Here is a 17363-nt window from a genome sequence, read left to right on the forward strand (position 1 = left end):
GTAACCTCCAAGCTGTTCTGAGCCCTGTTCAAGTAGTTGTTTTTTTCCATGAGAATAATTTGTATTGTTTTGAAATAAATAAATAAATTCTCCCACCTACCCACTTCCCCAGATTCCTGGGAAGATACACAATAGTAGGTTTAAGTAGCTTCTGATCTAACTAATTCTTAGCTGCCTGCTTTCCTTTTTGCAGGGCAGGTAGTGAAATGGAAGATAAACAAAAACTATTAAACTGTTCAGCCATTCGCAAGGGTGGTTTTTATAAAAATACCAAGCGGCAAGACAGTCTTAAGCAGAGGAGTCAATTATAAAGCTCACTGCAGTCTTGTCAAATTGGCCGGCTTAAAGCTTTTAGAGCTTTTGTATGGAATGGAACAGTCGTGCTTCTGAACACAAGACAACTTTCAGTATCTTTTGGCACGAATTGTTTAAGGGCTTTTTATGACAACGGGAGGGACACTTGCATGTGGTTAACATTCCCACTTAATGATCAGCAGCCATGGAAGTTCCAGGGTAGTAAATAATCCTGTGTTCATTCTCAGGATTTTGGCATTTTATTTTAAGATGTCTCAAGGAGTGAAATTATAATTTCTCAGATACAAGGTGGGAAATGACAACAGTGTGTGTTTAGATTTAGATGCGTAGAGAGGTTTTGTTCCCTGAGAAGTAATTTATGCCCAGATCTTACAAGTCTCTGGATTTTAGCTAGACACAAGGGGACACTTTCAAACTAGAGAGCTTCTTTCTCACATCTGTTTTCAAGTCTTAAGATGGGTAACAGTTTCATCTCATTCATTTTTATAACTCTTCTGAGAGAGAGCTTACATTCTGTTACTTTATGGAAATGTTGTTGAATTGATTATTGTGACTACATTTTCCTTGCTTCTGTAACCTTGCAACAATCTAGTTTTCTGTGTTTTTGGCTTGGTGCCTGGATGCTAAACCATAAATGCATACAAATGTACTCAGTTTTGTTAGGTTCTTGCCCTTGTCCATTGCATTAATAGCTACGTAAAGGTCTTAAGTATATTCTTAGTTCCAGTTCCTGTGAATGCCAGGATCATTCCTGCTTTTTAACTCCTTCCTGTTAACCAATGGGGGCAACAATTTAGGTGTTACATCCAAACTGGAGAGCATGGTTTGTTTTACTCCAAACAAACCATGGTTAGCTGAGAACAAACCCTTAGTTTAATACCAGGGTTATAGATTATAACTCTCTGAAGGCAGTTCTCTTGCATAACAGCTTCTATAGGCAGATTCACCTGAGAAACATATTTGTGATGTGAAAAAACCTGTGAGTTGATGGATACACACACCCGGAGTGTCTGTTTTTGTTGATGCATGAATTGAGGATGCCCAATTTTTGGTGGAGACTCTCTTCACACCTCTTCTGCATCCTGGTCAGTAATACAAGGAAAAGGTCATATTTTTAGGAATCATTCTAGTCCTGTCTCGGACTGCAAGCTGCCTTACTCCTTGAGCCAAAATTATGTGTGTATTAAACCTGAAAACCATGTCACTAGAACACCTCATAAACTAAATCCAAAGGTAGTTTGGATTCTTTAGCTTTAAATCTAGAGTTGTTATAGTAGCCTGATTAAGGAACAACATTGCTGTCAGGGAAGTGCCATCAGCTCAAAGGTGAGAGGTGGAAGGGCAGTTGTGTTATAGGGAACCTTCGAAAATCTTGTGAAGCAGTTCCTCCTCACGTCCAGTGGAGAGGAGGTGCAGGGACCAGGGGATGCTAGGGAGAGCCTCAACACTGAGCCTGAGCAAACCGAAGAGGAGGGAAGTACCCCTTTGCCAGCGCCCATTCTGTGGGTTTCGGCACAGGGAGGGGCGGAGAAGGCTGGGGGTCACGCGACTGTTATGCTGGGGGAGGTACAAAGACCGACCACTCCCAGATTCTGCTAGCGATTGAGCCAGACATGAACTTACGACGCTCTTCACTGTAAATAGTTTGCACTAAGAATAAAGCCTGGAAAAGACAGGTCAGAGTCTTGCCTGCTTGCTCTCGAGCAACCACACCAGCAGCTGACAATTGCTATAGACTTTCTGTCCTGATTTATTTATTTGACGGCTTTAAAACCCCGGCTGTTCAGTACAATTCCCAGAGTGCCTTTGTATGAGAGAGTGATACAGGCTCTTCCTCGGTTTTAGGTAGGTATGAGAATGTCACAGAGCTACATTTTTTGAGGCTATTTGTGCCAGGTTTGTGCACTCTTTTAAATGCAAGTTTTGGCACCCTCCTTTGTAAGGCTGTGGTTTAGCTGGTTTTACACCAAATGGCGTGGTTTTATCAAGGCCAGAAGGCTGAAGTACTGTCTTGGTTGGTGATGTTTGTTCTCTTCCTCTCTGCTCAGGAAGCCCAGAAGCATTATGAAAATTTCTAAGGCTGCATAAGCACCATACCCTTTAAAGCACATTCTTTCCCTCAAGGAATTCTGGGAACTGTAGTTTACATCTCACAGAATTAGAAATCCCACCAGCCCTTTAACTCCAGTGCCCAGAATTCTTTGAGGGCGAAATTGTGCTTTGAAGGTGTATTGTGGGCACAGCCTAAGGACACGGGTGCCCAAACCTTTTTCAAAGAGGGCCAGATTTGATGAAGTGAACATGCATGAGGGCCGACCAAAGGTGTTATGCTTTCTTTAGGATTGAAGTTGTTGATTTCGGACGGTGGATTTAAGATGCTCACATTTGTAGCCATACAATGTTTGTTTTGTGAGGTCTTCTCCAGAGGATGTTCTGTCTGGTTGAAACCTGGTTCCTCCTCTTATTCAGCAGAAAATAATATTCAGAGTCCACTGGACTCCAGCAAAACTCTACCAGAAGAAAATAACAAATTCAGACAACTGCAGGAGATGTGGGAGTAAAAATGTGAACTTAGTACATATGATGATTAACTGCCCGATGATAAGATCATTTTGGTGCGAGGTGAGGATATATATAGCAAAAGTAATAAAAATTTAGGGGAATTGAATTTTATTCTAAATTATATACCAGAAACGTGGACGATTACAAGGGGTCAAAAAAATGGATGTACCGTGCCATATTAGAAGCAAAAAAAGTTGTTTTGATGAATTTGGAAGAGCCGCAAAAAGATTCCACTGAGCACATGGATTGACAATATGGACAGCCTAGCTACATACGAACAAATTGCATGCCGACACAAATTAAGAATGGATCAATATGAAGAAATCTGGAAGGAATATTTAAGCGATAGGGCGGACAGTGGTGGGAAGTAGGGGGAGGAGAAGAGGGGAAATATTGTTAAAAAGGTGGAGTTCTAGGTATATCAGTACTCAAATCTGAATTATTAAATTGTGTTATTAGTGTTATTGAGGTTTTTGTTGTATGTGTTTTTTGTGGTTGTTGTTTGTATTGAAAAAATGATTAAATAAATTAAAAAAAGAAAAAGAAACCTAGTTCCTCCTCATCTAGATATCTCATTTTAGTCCAAAAGCAGCCTTATGGCCAGCCCTCCTTCAAATGTACAAAGGCAGTGATAGCGCTCAGCTTGCAAGGATTGTGGGGTGGGGCTGAGCAATACCTGGCTTTCAACATTGCATTATATCACCAGCTAAACATCGCACTATATCGATATATCACAATGTTTGAAATAAGGATGTAACTGTGTAGAGGCATTGGCTTGCATCACAGTTTTTCCCACATTGTGATTTTTGCTTAGCTCCAGGGTAGAAAAAATCCGTGATTAAAAAAAAAAAGTCAAATCCAAAAAAATAGGATTTTAAAAATTTAAATCAGATTTTTTAAAATTTAAATCGGATTTTTTTTATTTAAATTGGATTAGTAAAATAAAATGCTTTTGGAGGAAAAATCTTTCTACAGATAGTTTTCTGTTTAAGTTATGTATAGTCCAAAGGATTTGTTTTAAGTTTTTCATGTGTGCTGAAGTTTTTTTCACAAATAAAAATAAAAAAAATTAACCACATCAGTTAACAAACATGGATACATATGCTATAATGTTTTTGTTTTAGTTAAGTAAATTGTTTAAATTGTTAAGGAAATGGTTATTTTTCTCCTTCCAATATAGTACAGCAGAAAAGTTGTCCAAAAAGAAACAGTTAACTTATTAAAACCTCTCAAAAATTTCATATTTATCTATTTCTAATAGCATAATCAAATCAGCAATTTTTGATATAACTGTAAAAACTACTCTGAAAATTTATTATTCCAAAAATGAAACCTTTGTCTGGTTGTAAATGTTAACATTATACCAGCAAGAAAACATTATACCAGTAAAAAAAAAAAAAAAAATGATTTAAATCAAGTCATACTGACCAGTGATTTAAATCATTATTTAAATCGATTTGATTTAAATCAAACCCACCCTGCTTAGCCCACAAACACAAATCATGATTCATGATATATTGCCGGGTCAGAAATTATGAAACACGATATGGATTTCAAACTGGTTTTGTGTGGTGGACAGGGAAAGCCTGTTTAACTTTTGTGCCAGTCTCTGAACTATTGTTTCTAGAAGGTTGAAGCAGGCCTGTTTTAACTAAAATGGTGTTGGCACGGAGTTGACGTCAGGTGGACCTTGTAAGATTTCGGTCAATAATAACCCCCTGCACATTTTCACTAATAATTCAAGCCGTCTTTGACAATTAATTCAACACAGTCGTTCTTCTATTCCGTTTATGGGAATTTAATGCTTAGCAAAACCCCACTCCTATATATATATATATGACAGTTATATTTCTTAAGGCAGTGGAAGTATGGAAGTATCAAGAGAACACATCTTTCTTCCTTCTTCCGGCCTTAAGTTATTTATTGTTGTGATGTGGCAGGTTTTTGATTTATTTCCAGGCCCGGACTTCCTGTGCTCCTGAGGCATTAGGGACTTCATGCCTTGAATTTTTTTTTTTGTAGGGTTTTTGCCCATGATCTCTTGAAACGCCAGCCAAACTGCGAGCAAGCTTTAACAAACAGAGGACATAGATCACGAGAGGACATATATTCTACATAATATTTGGGTTTTCTCCTAACCATGTCTGGTATCACCATGAAGCACACATTTCTACAAAACAAACAAACAAACAAACAAACAAACATAAGGTACATTGAGGTACCCTGATACAGAAACTAGAGAAAAGCAAAATAAATATCTAAAACTTCTTAAGTTATAGAAGATAAAAGAATCAGGCATTAAAACAATATGTTAAGGAAATGTTAAAACAACAGTAAATTTTAAAAAAAATGGCCACCACAGTTTAAGTTGACTGCAGCAAGGCTGTGATCAGTAATTGCCTGAAAACAATTAACAAAATCTAGTTGAAGACTGTGCCATCTGTGAGAGTTTGAAACTTTCTTTATTTGTGTTTTGGGTTGGTACACAATAAACCAGTCTGAAACCAGGATTCCAGGAAGAGACTACTGGAATTGCAAATGAAGCAGCACCGTGATTCAGGAATAAGATGCAATTTTGCAAAGAAACTTTTGCCTGTGACTTAGTTGTACCTATGACTCAGCCAGGGAGTGTTTCCTGTTAACAAGGAACGTATTTCTGTTCAGAGCTCGTGTTTTGCAATCACCCACTCAGCAGCCTGAGAGTACAAATCATATGCTTATGATAGCAAATTACAATACCTGGGCCCAGTTAATCATGTTCTTGAATCCTTTCTCAAATCATAGCCTCCTTGGTCTGTGAGTGATGTGCTTTTAAAGGGCAGGTTGTCAGCATTCAGTTTTAAAATAGTCCCACTTAAGGTTTTTGTCAGCGTGCCACAAATCGAGCTCTAGCTCGAAGAGAAGCTTGACACTCTAGTGTGTGCTGCAGTGCATATGCATTCCCAGGGACCCTTTAGTATTGGCCAGTGGCATAGCGTGGGTTGCCAGTGCCCGGGGCCATGCGGAGTGAGGTGGGAGGGAAATGGATGGAGTACACATGTGCATTCAGTTGCCTAATGGCATTTGCGTCATCCAGGAGATCACAGCCGTAGAGATAAGAAATGAAGAGCCCTTCCGTTGTCTGGAGAAGTCACTTCCTGGTGAGCAGGGAGAAGCCGTTTTCAATGGAGCCCAGCGATGGAAGCGCACAGCTGTATTGAGGCAGCAATGGGTGTTGAAATTTTGTGCCCCTAAGAACATTGTGCCTGGGGCAACCGTCTTGTACCTCCCCCACGCTTTGCCACTGGTATTGCTTGCAGTGCAAGAGGGAGATGCAGACAGGAGGTCTTGCACACTTGCTGATGGTGCCAGCTGAGCCGCTGGCTGATTATTCATGCTTCAAAGCAGGGGCAGAGAATCATGGCTCAGCAGTAACTTATGTGGTGGTGGTGGTGTTAGAAGTGTTCCAAGACTATAACATATAGTGTAAAAGAAGAGCAAGTACAGTCATACCTTGGAAGTTGAACGGAATCCGTTCTGGAAGTCAGTTTGACTTCCAAAGTGTTTGGAAACCAAAGCTCGGCTTCCGGTTCTGGCTGGAGCTTCCTGCAGCCAGTTGGAAGCCACAGAAGCCCCATTGGACATTCGGCTTCCAAAAAAGCGTTCAAAGACCGGAACACTCCGGGTTTCGATTGTTCAGGAGCTGAAACGTTCAGCAACTAAGCCGTTCAAGATCCAAGGTACGACTGTATATTATATCTACTGTCACCTGTGAGCGAATTTGGATCACATACTTAAACATCAGTCTTAATAAACCACAATATCTCCCTTGGTACAGTTATATTATGAGCCTAAATGAATTCATATTAATTGTGATTTGTCTACTTTCCTGGTCTGTAAACTCTGAGATACACACTCTCTCTCGTGAGACACACACACACATCTCCACAGCTTCTATCCTTATTTTTTGAAATATATGACATTCCTTCAGCTCTTTATAATCTTCTGATTCAGGAGGTATCCTGCAGTGTTAGTACAAGCAATGCAGCGTATAGGCTGTTTTTCCTTTCTGACATCCAGTGTGGTGCTGGGATTAGAGTGTTGGACTAGCACCTTGGGAAGGTACCCCTGGCCGTACGGGCCAGTCGTGTCCGACTCTAGGGTTGTGCGCCCATCTCACTTAAGAGGCCGGGAGCCAGCGCTGTCCGCAGACACTTCCGGATCATGTGGCCAATGTGACGAAGCGGCTCTGGAGAGCCGGCACCAGCGCAGCACACGGAAACACTGTTTACCTTCCCGCTATACAGCGGTACCTATTTATCTTCTTGCACTTTGGCGTGCTTTTGAACTGCTAGGTGGGCAGGAGCTGGGACCGAAAGACGGGAGCTCACCCCGCCGCGGGGATTCGAACCGCCGACCATACGATCGGCAAGCCCTAGGCGCTGAGGTTTTACCCACAGCACCACCCGCGTCCCTAGCACCTTGGAAAACCAGAGTTCAAATCCCCAGTTGGCTATGAAGCTAACTGCCTTTCAGCCTAACCTGCCTTGTAGGGTTGTTATGGGGATTAAATGTGTGTGTGTGTGTGTGTGTGTGTGTGTGTGTGTGTGTCTACCTTGAGCTCCTTGAGGAAAAAGGTGGGATGTAAATGCAAAAACAAAGCAAAACAAATCTGTTGGAATCTGTACTCTCCTGCTGAATCTGTACTCTCCTGCTGGTTCCTCTTTAATTCAATTCCTAGGTATGAACAATACAAGCTTTAATGCTGGTGTGTTTGTTTGTTTGTGTTGCTTGTTTTGAATTAAAGGTGTCATCTTGCCCTTCTGGCACAGTGTATCCAGCTTTCTCTCATGGGTGATCCCTCCGTGCTTGTGTTAGATTGCCTTAATTTACTAGAAACATTTAAGTTTCACCACCATCTCTCTTTTTCTCTCTCTCCTTAGGTGGCTTTGCTTTTGTATATGAAGCTCAGGATGTTGGAAGTGGCAAAGATTATGCTTTAAAGGTAAATATCCTCAGTTTCTTGGGACTCAATGCATGTCTTTACATTGTTGACATGGTTAACAGTAAGGCAGCAAACATGAAAATACCCGTAGCTTATAATGAATCCATTTGGAATCTTTCCCATAGAAAGTAATGCAAAATGGATTCATCCGTTCCAGACTTTTAAAAACAACCCCTGAAACAGCAATTTAACATGAGTTTTGCTATCTAACGAGACCATTGATCCATAAAATGAGAGCAATAAACAATGTACTGCAGTCACACAATCAATCAATCAATCAGTAGCTGAAGTGGGTTCTACACAGTCACAAAAACAAAACGAAAAGAGCCACAAAAATGCAAAATAAATAGCAAAAACAGACAGACCTCAGCATAACACTCAAAGCAGAAGCGTAACACTCAAATTGGAGCACATTCGGCTTCCGAAAAAAGTTCGCAAACTTGAGCACTTACTTCCGGGTTTGCATTGTTTGGGTTCCAAGTTGTTTGAGTTCCAAGGCGTTTGAGAACCAAGGTACCGCTGTATGTCCTAGTTGGAAGGAAGCACGGCTCTTTCTTTGTATGTTTTTTTAAAAAAAAATTCTAAGGGTGTGTATGGGACGTGGGTGGCGCTGTGGTCTAAACCACTGAGCCTCTTGGGCTTACCAATCAGAAGGTCAGCAGTTTGAATCCCCGTGACGGGGTGAGCTCCCGTTGCTCGGTCCCAGTTCCTGCCCACCTAGCAGTTTGAAAGCACGCCAAAAAGTGCAAGTAGATAAATAGGTACTGCTCCAGCGGGAAGGTAAATGGCATTTCCGTGCGCTGCTGTGGTTTCGGTGTTCCGTTGCGCCAGAAGCAGCTTAGTCATGCTGGCCACATGACCCGGAAAAATTATCTGCGGACAAACACCGGCTCCCTCGGCCTGTAAAGCAAGATGGGTGCCGCAACCTTTACCTTTACCTTTTAAGGGCATGTACGGAGGCGATGTTTGTGGCAATGATTTGTACAATTAGTAAAGTAGGAGGCTACCAGTAGGTGGTGCCAAAGCCAGTGACGGGCGGAGCCAATTAAGTCTAGTTTCTTCCTCATCCTTCTCCTTGTTAAGTTACACAAGGGCAACGCTGCGGCTAAGGAAGATGACAGGCCTTGCCGCCACCTGGACTGTTCATAACTAATAAGGCAGACAGTGGGGGTTAGCTGAGGGCAGATTGAAGTTTGGGGGAAGTGCATCCTTCGCCCTAAGTGGCTGACCTTTGCTGCGATTTAGTAGTTCATATACTTTATTGCTGCATCTGAGAAGTAAACTATTGCGTTGCCAAATGCCGGCATGCCAGCTTCACGGTGTGTTTGTAGGCCACCTTCCTTTCTAGTGCATCGCTACTGTAGAGAATCATTGGGATCTTGCCATTCGAGATTTGAATGGTTTTGCAAACTCATCTGGAACAATAGCAGGAGGATAATGGTGTCCCTTTTTTCCAATTGGCTTTTGTTTCAGAACAACCTAGAATAGCTTTCAGTGTTAAACCTTTGTTTCAGGCTTTTGCTTATTGCTTTTTTGATATACCGTATATGAATTGCAAGCCCTTTAACTTGCACCAGATGCTTCCAGAGCGTTGAACAATGAAATACTTAGAGGTGTGCATTTGGATAGTTCTGGGGTATAGTGTCATCAATGCTATCAATGCTACGTAAACACTTAAAGAATAAATAAGCCATAAAATCTTAGCCTGCACCCTCCCCAGGACTAAAGTTGTCACTAGTGAATGTGTCAGAGCAACTTACAAGTTAGCTATTACCATGAGACTGGTGTTCCTTCGGCCTGGGATACTTCTGTCCCAGAGTAGATTTGTTGAAAACATAATATTTGTTACATTTCTAAAAACATGCAAGCCTTTCTTCCTCTAAGGGGCTCTGAGTGATATTTTGGTTTCATAAATGACCTGTAAGGTAGATCAGTCTGAGCAGCAGTGACTTGTCCAAGGGCACCCATTGAATGTCATGGCTGAGTCAGAAGTTGAAGGTGGGACGGGACACCATATCATGCTGACATTTGTAGCCATATTTCTCCATAACGGGTAGGTAGCAAACTTCTGGTGGCCCAAAATTGGGGAGGTGTGCAGGAAAGCCCTCTTCTTAACTTGTAAAACAGACTCTGGTGTCATTATAAGAAGGTTGTAGAGACTCTAGAGGGATCTCCAAGACCTTCTCATAATGGTGCTGCACCAGAGGGGGAGAAATGGTGTAAATCCAGCCCATGTGTGCTCATGAGTGTATGTGTGTATGCCCTTTTTTCTCTGTGAAGGAGAAATGATTACGAATAGCACTGGGTGCTTAAGCTTTGCCTTCTGAAACAGTGTACTTATAGAGGTTACTTGCATGTGTTCAACAGTTGGTCGTTAACCGTAACAATCTGCAACTTTCCAAGTGAAAATTAAGATTCCCAGGAATTTGCACTAGGCACTAAGCTTGCACAAGGTTTTAGGTCACAAGCAAAACCACAAGCATGTGGAATTGCGGAAATCTGAAAAGTGTTTCCATGCAAAATGACATTCCTCAACCGGATGCCCTTGGTATGTTGTTGGACTACAACTTCCATTGGCCATGCAGCTGGTGTCTGATGGGAGTCGTGATCTGACAAAATTTGAAGAGTGTTATGTTGAGGGAGACTGTTATACTGGGCTAAGATTCTCTCCCCCCAAAATGTTGGAACTATTCTTGCAAGTGACTTCATAATGGTAACATAATTGATGGGTCTCTGGTGCTGCCATGCTTCTTGTCACCAGTGCTTCACAATGGATGTTGAAGATGGCAAGGCAGGCTGTCCCTGATATTTGCGTGTGGGCTGTGAAATGTCTCTTTCATTATATAAATCATAAGAATATATGCTGTCATAAAAAAGACTGTTATTAATTTATTGGAAAGATAATGCCATGTCTCTCCATGTTCAGTGGATAGAAGATACGGCAACTCTAGCAACACATGAACAGATTGCTTTTCAATGCAGATTGTGTATGGATAAATGCAACAATATTTGGAATCCATTCATAAAAAGCACAATGCCTTGTTAACAATTTTACATTTCTATAACATCTTTATTTCCTGACAGAGATTATTATCTAATGAAGAAGAAAAGAACAAAGCCATCATTCAAGAAGTTTGTTTTATGGTATCCTTTTAGAGACAACCTGAAACGCTTTGGGTAAAGCAGTCCTTAATTATACAGTTATGCATATCCGTCTTTGGTTGTCACAGGTTGTCTAAGGGATCATATCTGTGGTAGTTCAGAAATTCCATAGTTTGGTACAAATGATCCTTCTTTTTGTTTGTGGCACCAGGATTTCTTCTGGAACATTAAGTGAAGGCATACAGATTAAAATTTTGGCTTGTCTTAATTTTCCCAATTCACATAGGCACTATAAAAATAAATGTGCTGTGTGACCTGTTCTTATTTCTTAAAACATTCTTGGAAATGTTTCTGTAGTGGTAGATTTGCCTGCACGCTCCCTGCCTCCAGAGAAAGCTGGGAATTCCAATGGATTTGGGACTGTAATCTCTCAAGGAAACGAGCTGTTCTTTATTGTATAACCTGGCTGCAAAAGATGTGTTCCAAATCTAGCAATCTTTGAAACTTTAACAGATGAAATCCTCTAGAAAAAGCTATCTGGTCACCCGAACGTTGTCCAGTTCTGCTCTGCTGCATCGATTGGAAAAGAGGAATCTGATACTGGGCAAGGGGAGTTTCTTCTGCTAACCGAGCTTTGCAGAGGTAAAATGATAATTTATGTGGGCTCTTTATTGTTTGGTGGACTAATCTAGCAGTTCAGCCAACCCGGTCCTTCCTTCAGAGATGACTGTGGTGAGGCTGGTCAAAACAGCCTTCCAGCTTTGTAGATAAGCTGACCAAGTTTACTTAGTCAGCAAAAACCTCTAGTGGCCAGCTGGGGTCTTGGCAGAGGAGGAAGAAGAAACCTCTGGTACTACATTTCTATACCAGACACATTTCTATGCCTCCTGGCAGCCTACTTTGGTTTTGGTGCTGGATGCTGAGAAGGGATGGAGCACTCTGTTCCTTCATGGAACTCCTTGCTATGGCTACTGGGCTCATGCCCAATAAGATAAGGCTGTTTTCTTTTTCAATTATATTTTACCAAGTTTCAACATTTTTAACATACACAATCAAGATACAATTTTTTCTTTTCTCTTGATTTCGTTGACTTCCCACCTTGTTTTCCATGGAGTTGTTGCCTCTCTCCTTCCGCTGCCCCCTATCTTCTATCTATTAAATCAGGTTAGGGCTCTTTTCTTGTCACAAAGGGGTTGCAATTCCAGCCAGTGTCACAGATCTTGTCCACCAGGTAGGGTGGAGACGCTACGCTAGCTTCCCAGAAGCTGGACCTCTCAGTTGTTGCTTCCCGGGATGGAGAGGGGCAGGATGGTTGGTGCGGTGCAGATGCATGGGCAGAGCCAATCCAGCGCTCTTTCTGGTGCGTTCACACTGCACTGACGTCTGTGCCGCATCACCTCTTGGTAAAGCAAATGTGACCCACCTGCCTGGAAGCTAGCACAGCGGCTCTTCCCAACCCGGCAAGCTACTTCGCAAGTCACTCTCACATCTATGGATATGTTGTTCTATGCTGGGGGTTCTTAGAGTACAGCCTCAGCCCCCCAGCTCTGCATTTGCCCTGTGCCTGATGTCAGGTCTTCTTTTTTAACAACCATGTGTTGCATGTGTTTGTCTAAAGCCAAGTTGTGCGCTCCCCCTCATGTCAGAGCTGCCCCTAGGTCCCAGCTCACAGAGGACCAACGCCCGATTGTCGTTATGTACAAAAGTCTTTATTGAAGTTCAACTTCCATTCCAAAGCCGCGGCGCGCAGCCCTACGTCTTAAACCCTAGACTGGCGAAGTCCCGTCTGAATCTCCTCCCCTCTGACACCAGTTTAAGATCCTAGCCCTGCTCCACCTTTTCCGTTGTTCTCTCCTCCTCTGGGTCCTCCTGCCCGCCGGGGCTTTCCCCTTTCTGGACTCTTCCGACGCTGAGTCGGCTGACTCCTCCCCCTGCCTCCGGCGGGCTTTAGGACCCGGTTCCCAATCCTCATTCTCTGCTGTCCCGCGCTCCTGTACATTTGAACTTGCCTCTCGCGCCAACCCAGTGACCTTCCTCCTGACCGTCACACTGCTTCTGTCACTGCTTCCCTCTTCCGGGATACTGCCCGGATCTGACCTCCCCTCCGTTGTCTGGCTCTCCGATGGAGGCGTGGCCAGCCCTGACTTATCTTCACTCCCTGGTGTGGAATCCTCTGCCCTCGATACCTGGGACTCTTCCCCCCCACTATGCTCTGGTGGGGAAGCTGGTCCTGATTTCCAACTGCTACTCTGGGAGTCCCTGCTGGCCCCTTGCTCCTGGAGTGTCCCCCTTGGGAATCCCCTTGCCCTGGCCACTGGCGCCCCCTTCTGTGAATCTTCCGATTCGCTGGAGAGGCTCATGGAATCTCTCGGGCCTCTGTCATCTTCTCCTACGCTGCCCTCAGATTCTTCCCCTTCGCTCTCCATCTCCCCTCTTCCCTGTGCTTCTGCTCCTGAACCCCTGACAGATATATTGTTCTATGCTGGGGGTTCTTAGAGTACAGCCTCAGCCCCCCAGCTCTGCATTTGCCCTGTGCCTGATGTCAGGTCTTCCTTTTTAACAACCATGTGTTGCATGTGTTTGTCTAAAGCCAAGTTGTGCGCTCCCCCTCATTTACAGGTGCTCCTGTTGAGCTAGGCACCCACCAGAGCTGTCAACCGTCCCTTATTTGGCGGGAAACTCCCTTATCCCAGCGCCGTGTCCCGCTGCTGTCCCTTATTGATGATGTCCCTTAAATTTCCCAGGTTTCAAAGGAAGCAGCTCCTCTCCCTCCCTCCCTGTCGGCCAGGGAGGAAGGAGGCTCCAACTGTGTTGCTTGGCTGTGTTGCTCACCCAATAAGGAGTCTAAGAACGACTGGGGGGTGGAGCTTGCATGCCTTGTGCCGATCAAATCGGCCGCGTTGCCTGGGGACTCGCCTTTGCTCAGTGCTTCCCAGCGGAGAGGTGACGGTGGTTTTTCTTGCTGCATCCCCTTTGCCGGGTTGCTGCGCTGTGGAAACCACCACTTGAGGCTTTGTTTGGCTGCTGGCTGGGCTTTTTGCCTTTGGCTCAGAGGGGCTCAGAATCGAACATACCTGTGCCTGGAAAGTCCCTTATTTTGGCTGCTGATCCCTTATTTTCGAGGCTGCTGGTCCCTTGTTTTCAAATCTGTAAGTTGACAGCTATGGCACCCACACAAGCAGGAGTCCCGATTATGCAGAGCTCTTATACCAGTGTTTCCTAATGTTGGGTCTCCAGCTGCTCACTGCCCTATATACAAAGTGAAGCTTGCTCGTTGGCCTTCTTATACAGACACTAGCATGCAATACAAGGTGGTTTGGATGCAGGTGGCGCTGTGGTCTAAACCACAGAGCCTCTTGGGCTTGCCGATCAAAAGGTCGGCGGTTCGAATCCCCACAAAAGAGTGAACTCCCATTGCCCTGTCCCAGCTCCTGCCAACCTAGCAGTTTGAAAGCATGCCAGTGCAAGTAGATAAATAGGTACCGCTGTGGCGGGAAGGTCAACGGTGTTTCTGTGAGCTCTGGCACTCGTCACAGTATCCTGTTGTGCCAGAAGCGGTTTAGCCATGTTGGCCACATGACCTGGAAAGCTGTCTGTGGACAAAAGCCGGCTCCCTCAGCCTGAAAGCGAGATGAGCTCCGCAACCCCATAGTCGCCCTTGACTGGACTTAACCATCATGGGGTCCTTTACTTTACAAGGTGGTTGTCCCCCTCCCCTTTTTTAATAAAAAAAGGGAATATTCAATGATCGGTTGTGTGCCTTACACAGAAGCAATCCATGCTTCGGTCTCCCCTGACCCCTCTCTCATAACCTTCTTGTTTATTGAAAGCCACATTGGGAAAGGCATTTTAAATTGACGTAGAAATGACTGGCTCTTCTTTCCTCCCACACAGTTATTCTTTTTTCCCTTTCTCCTCCCCCCCCCCCCGAGATGGATATTAATTAGGACTGTGAGCTTTAATCACAGCTTTAATTGCCGATTAAAATTTGCTCTCTAATTAATTGGTGTGACCGAGACTGAAGGGCACCCTGCCGTGCAGGTCACACAGACACGATAGCTCCTTTGTCCTTGTGCCAAGTTGGAAGAGAAGAAACACTTGGAAGAGGGTTTTTTTATGGCTTTCCCCTTTGGTCTGTATCCAGAGCTAGTAGATGTTTTGCATTTGAAGTTAGTCAGCCTTTTCTTCTTGCAGTGAGAACTGCAGGCAGCTGAGACTGACAGGGCCCAGTATTTGCTTTTGCTCACTCCTCCACCCCCCTCCTGCTGCCCTTGGATCTTGGCCATGGCTTGAGAATTGAGGGCTGGGGAATTAACATTTCACATACGCTGGAGTTCCTTGTTTTATATGTGCAGGAGCTACTGCCTAGGAACAGGATAGAAAGATTTGCTTAGGAATCTAATATTGTGTAGGAGGGCATGAGAGGTTTGCTGTTTGTGGGCTAATAATGGGGCAAGATGGCCACCCATCTCATCCTGGTTTGAGTTGGCAGACTTCTGAGGGTGGAAACCTGGACCCCCATTTTGTGGTGTGTTCACTCCCAAGAAGGGAAGAACTAAGGAACGAAATTAATTGGCAAGTAGGGTGGGCTTTACCCTTTCTGGTCTGGGGTGGGGGCCAAATTCTCACTCAAATATAGAAGAAGCCATGTTGTTTGCTTCCTTGCTTGCTTGGTTTGTGTGTGTGGCGCCACATCTGCATGTTTAAAGTGTTATTATGCCACTTTAAACAGTCATGGCTTCCCTAAATTGGTAGTGTACAATTCCCTAGGGAATTGCAGTTTGTTAAGGGGTGCTGAGAGTTGTTAGGAAGCCCTTGTATTCCCCTTGCAGAGTTTTATGAATTTTTCATCCACAGGGCAAGTGGTGGAATTTTTGAAGAAGGCTGAATCCAAAGGGCCCCTCTCGTGCGACACGGTGTTGAAGATCTTTTATCAGACCTGCCGTGCAGTGCAACACATGCATAAGCAGAAACCTCCTATTATTCATAGAGATTTAAAGGTACAGAATCCTAAACAAGCTGAACGGCTGATTTATGTAAAGGAGGAGTTTGTTATGAATCCGGAGCAGCAGCCAGTAGCAAGTTATTTAATCTTTTCATAAAATTTATATACTGCTTGAGGGTAGAAAACGAATGAACCTAAAAGCAGTTTATAATATTTAGACTGAGTGTGTTTTGAGTTTGTCATGTAGTAAATGGAAAAGTATTGCATCGGATAATAATAATAGTAATAATAGTGGTAATAAAGTTATTATTTATACGCCACCCATCTGCGTGGGTTTCCCCAGCCACTCTTGGCGGCTTACAGCGTATAAAAACATAGTAAAACCTCAAATATTAAAAACCTCCCAATAAAGGGTTGTCTTCAGATGTTTTCTAAAAGTCAGAGAGTTGTCCATTTCCTTAGCATCTGATGGGAGGGCGTTCCACAGGGATGGTGCCACTACCGAGAAGGCCCTCTGCCTGGTTGGCAAAAACATGCTACTAAATTATATTGGCTGAGAATAAAGAGGTGGGAGGATGTTAAGGATTGGTCGTACATGTACGCAGCCCACACACTAAGTCGCAAGCTTAGCGGTGAGCACATATGGAAGTCCAAACCAAAAGGTTCATAGAATGCTTTTATAACAGTCACTACATTTTAGATCTCTTGGGGCTGGTTCATACAGCCAGCCATATGGAAACATTCTTGTAGTGCAATCCCTAATTAAAAGTAGTCTGGGAAATATTGATAGCTACATGATGTTTATAGCATCTTTCGTTGTACTTTATTCCATTAGGCTAATCTAAGAAGCAGCATTCGCTGCTCTCCAGAGGGAAGGCCTCTTCTAAAATAAACACACGTATCAGGGAGTGTGAACAGTGCAGCCAGTACAGAATTGATAAATCTTGTGCGCTTTGATGCTGTGAACTTGGAGGATACATGCATGAAAAGCTGCCTTTTTTAATATAAATGTAAGTGTGTCTGCTGAATGTGCACCCTTAAACTCCCTACTTGATTGTCCGTACAGATAGAAAATATGCTGATGAGTAACCAAGGAACAATTAAACTGTGTGACTTTGGCAGTGCAACAACCATAGCACATTACCCTGACTACAACTGGTCCGCACAGAAAAGAGCAGCGGTTGAAGAGGAGGTGAGAAACCTGATACTCTGATTTATTTTCAACGTTTTGTAACTCTAGGCTTTTTGGTATCCCTTAAATCCATTAGATCAAATTCTGTCGCAGTGGAAATCACTTGGAAATGTTATGGGGGGGGGGCATTCTTTTCCTGGTCCTATACAAGACATTCTTAAACTACTGCTGTAATAAAATAGTAGCCTCCAGCTGTGTATGGCTGCAAGCCTGTACACATTTAACCTGGGAATAAGCCCCACTGCATTAGATTGTGCTGTCTG

The 17363-nt window shown here is 43.6% G+C and overlaps 1 protein-coding gene across 3 annotated transcripts in view; it reads left to right on the top strand.

Annotated features, from left to right (window-relative positions):
• The window catches only part of GAK (cyclin G associated kinase), a 76804-nt gene that overhangs the window by 9558 nt on the left and 49883 nt on the right, over nt 1–17363 (top strand). For all 3 annotated transcript variants that reach the window (XM_079959163.1, XM_079959162.1, XM_079959161.1), the window contains exons 2-6: nt 7800–7861; nt 10946–11005; nt 11491–11605; nt 15821–15963; nt 16975–17100. In XM_079959163.1, the coding sequence (XP_079815289.1) occupies nt 7800–7861; nt 10946–11005; nt 11491–11605; nt 15821–15963; nt 16975–17100 (506 nt within the window). The remainder of the gene's footprint in view (nt 1–7799; nt 7862–10945; nt 11006–11490; nt 11606–15820; nt 15964–16974; nt 17101–17363) is intronic.

The sequence above is a fragment of the Podarcis cretensis genome (genome assembly GCF_951804945.1).
Source record: "Podarcis cretensis genome assembly, chromosome: 17".
Taxonomy (NCBI): Eukaryota; Metazoa; Chordata; class Lepidosauria; order Squamata; family Lacertidae; genus Podarcis; species Podarcis cretensis.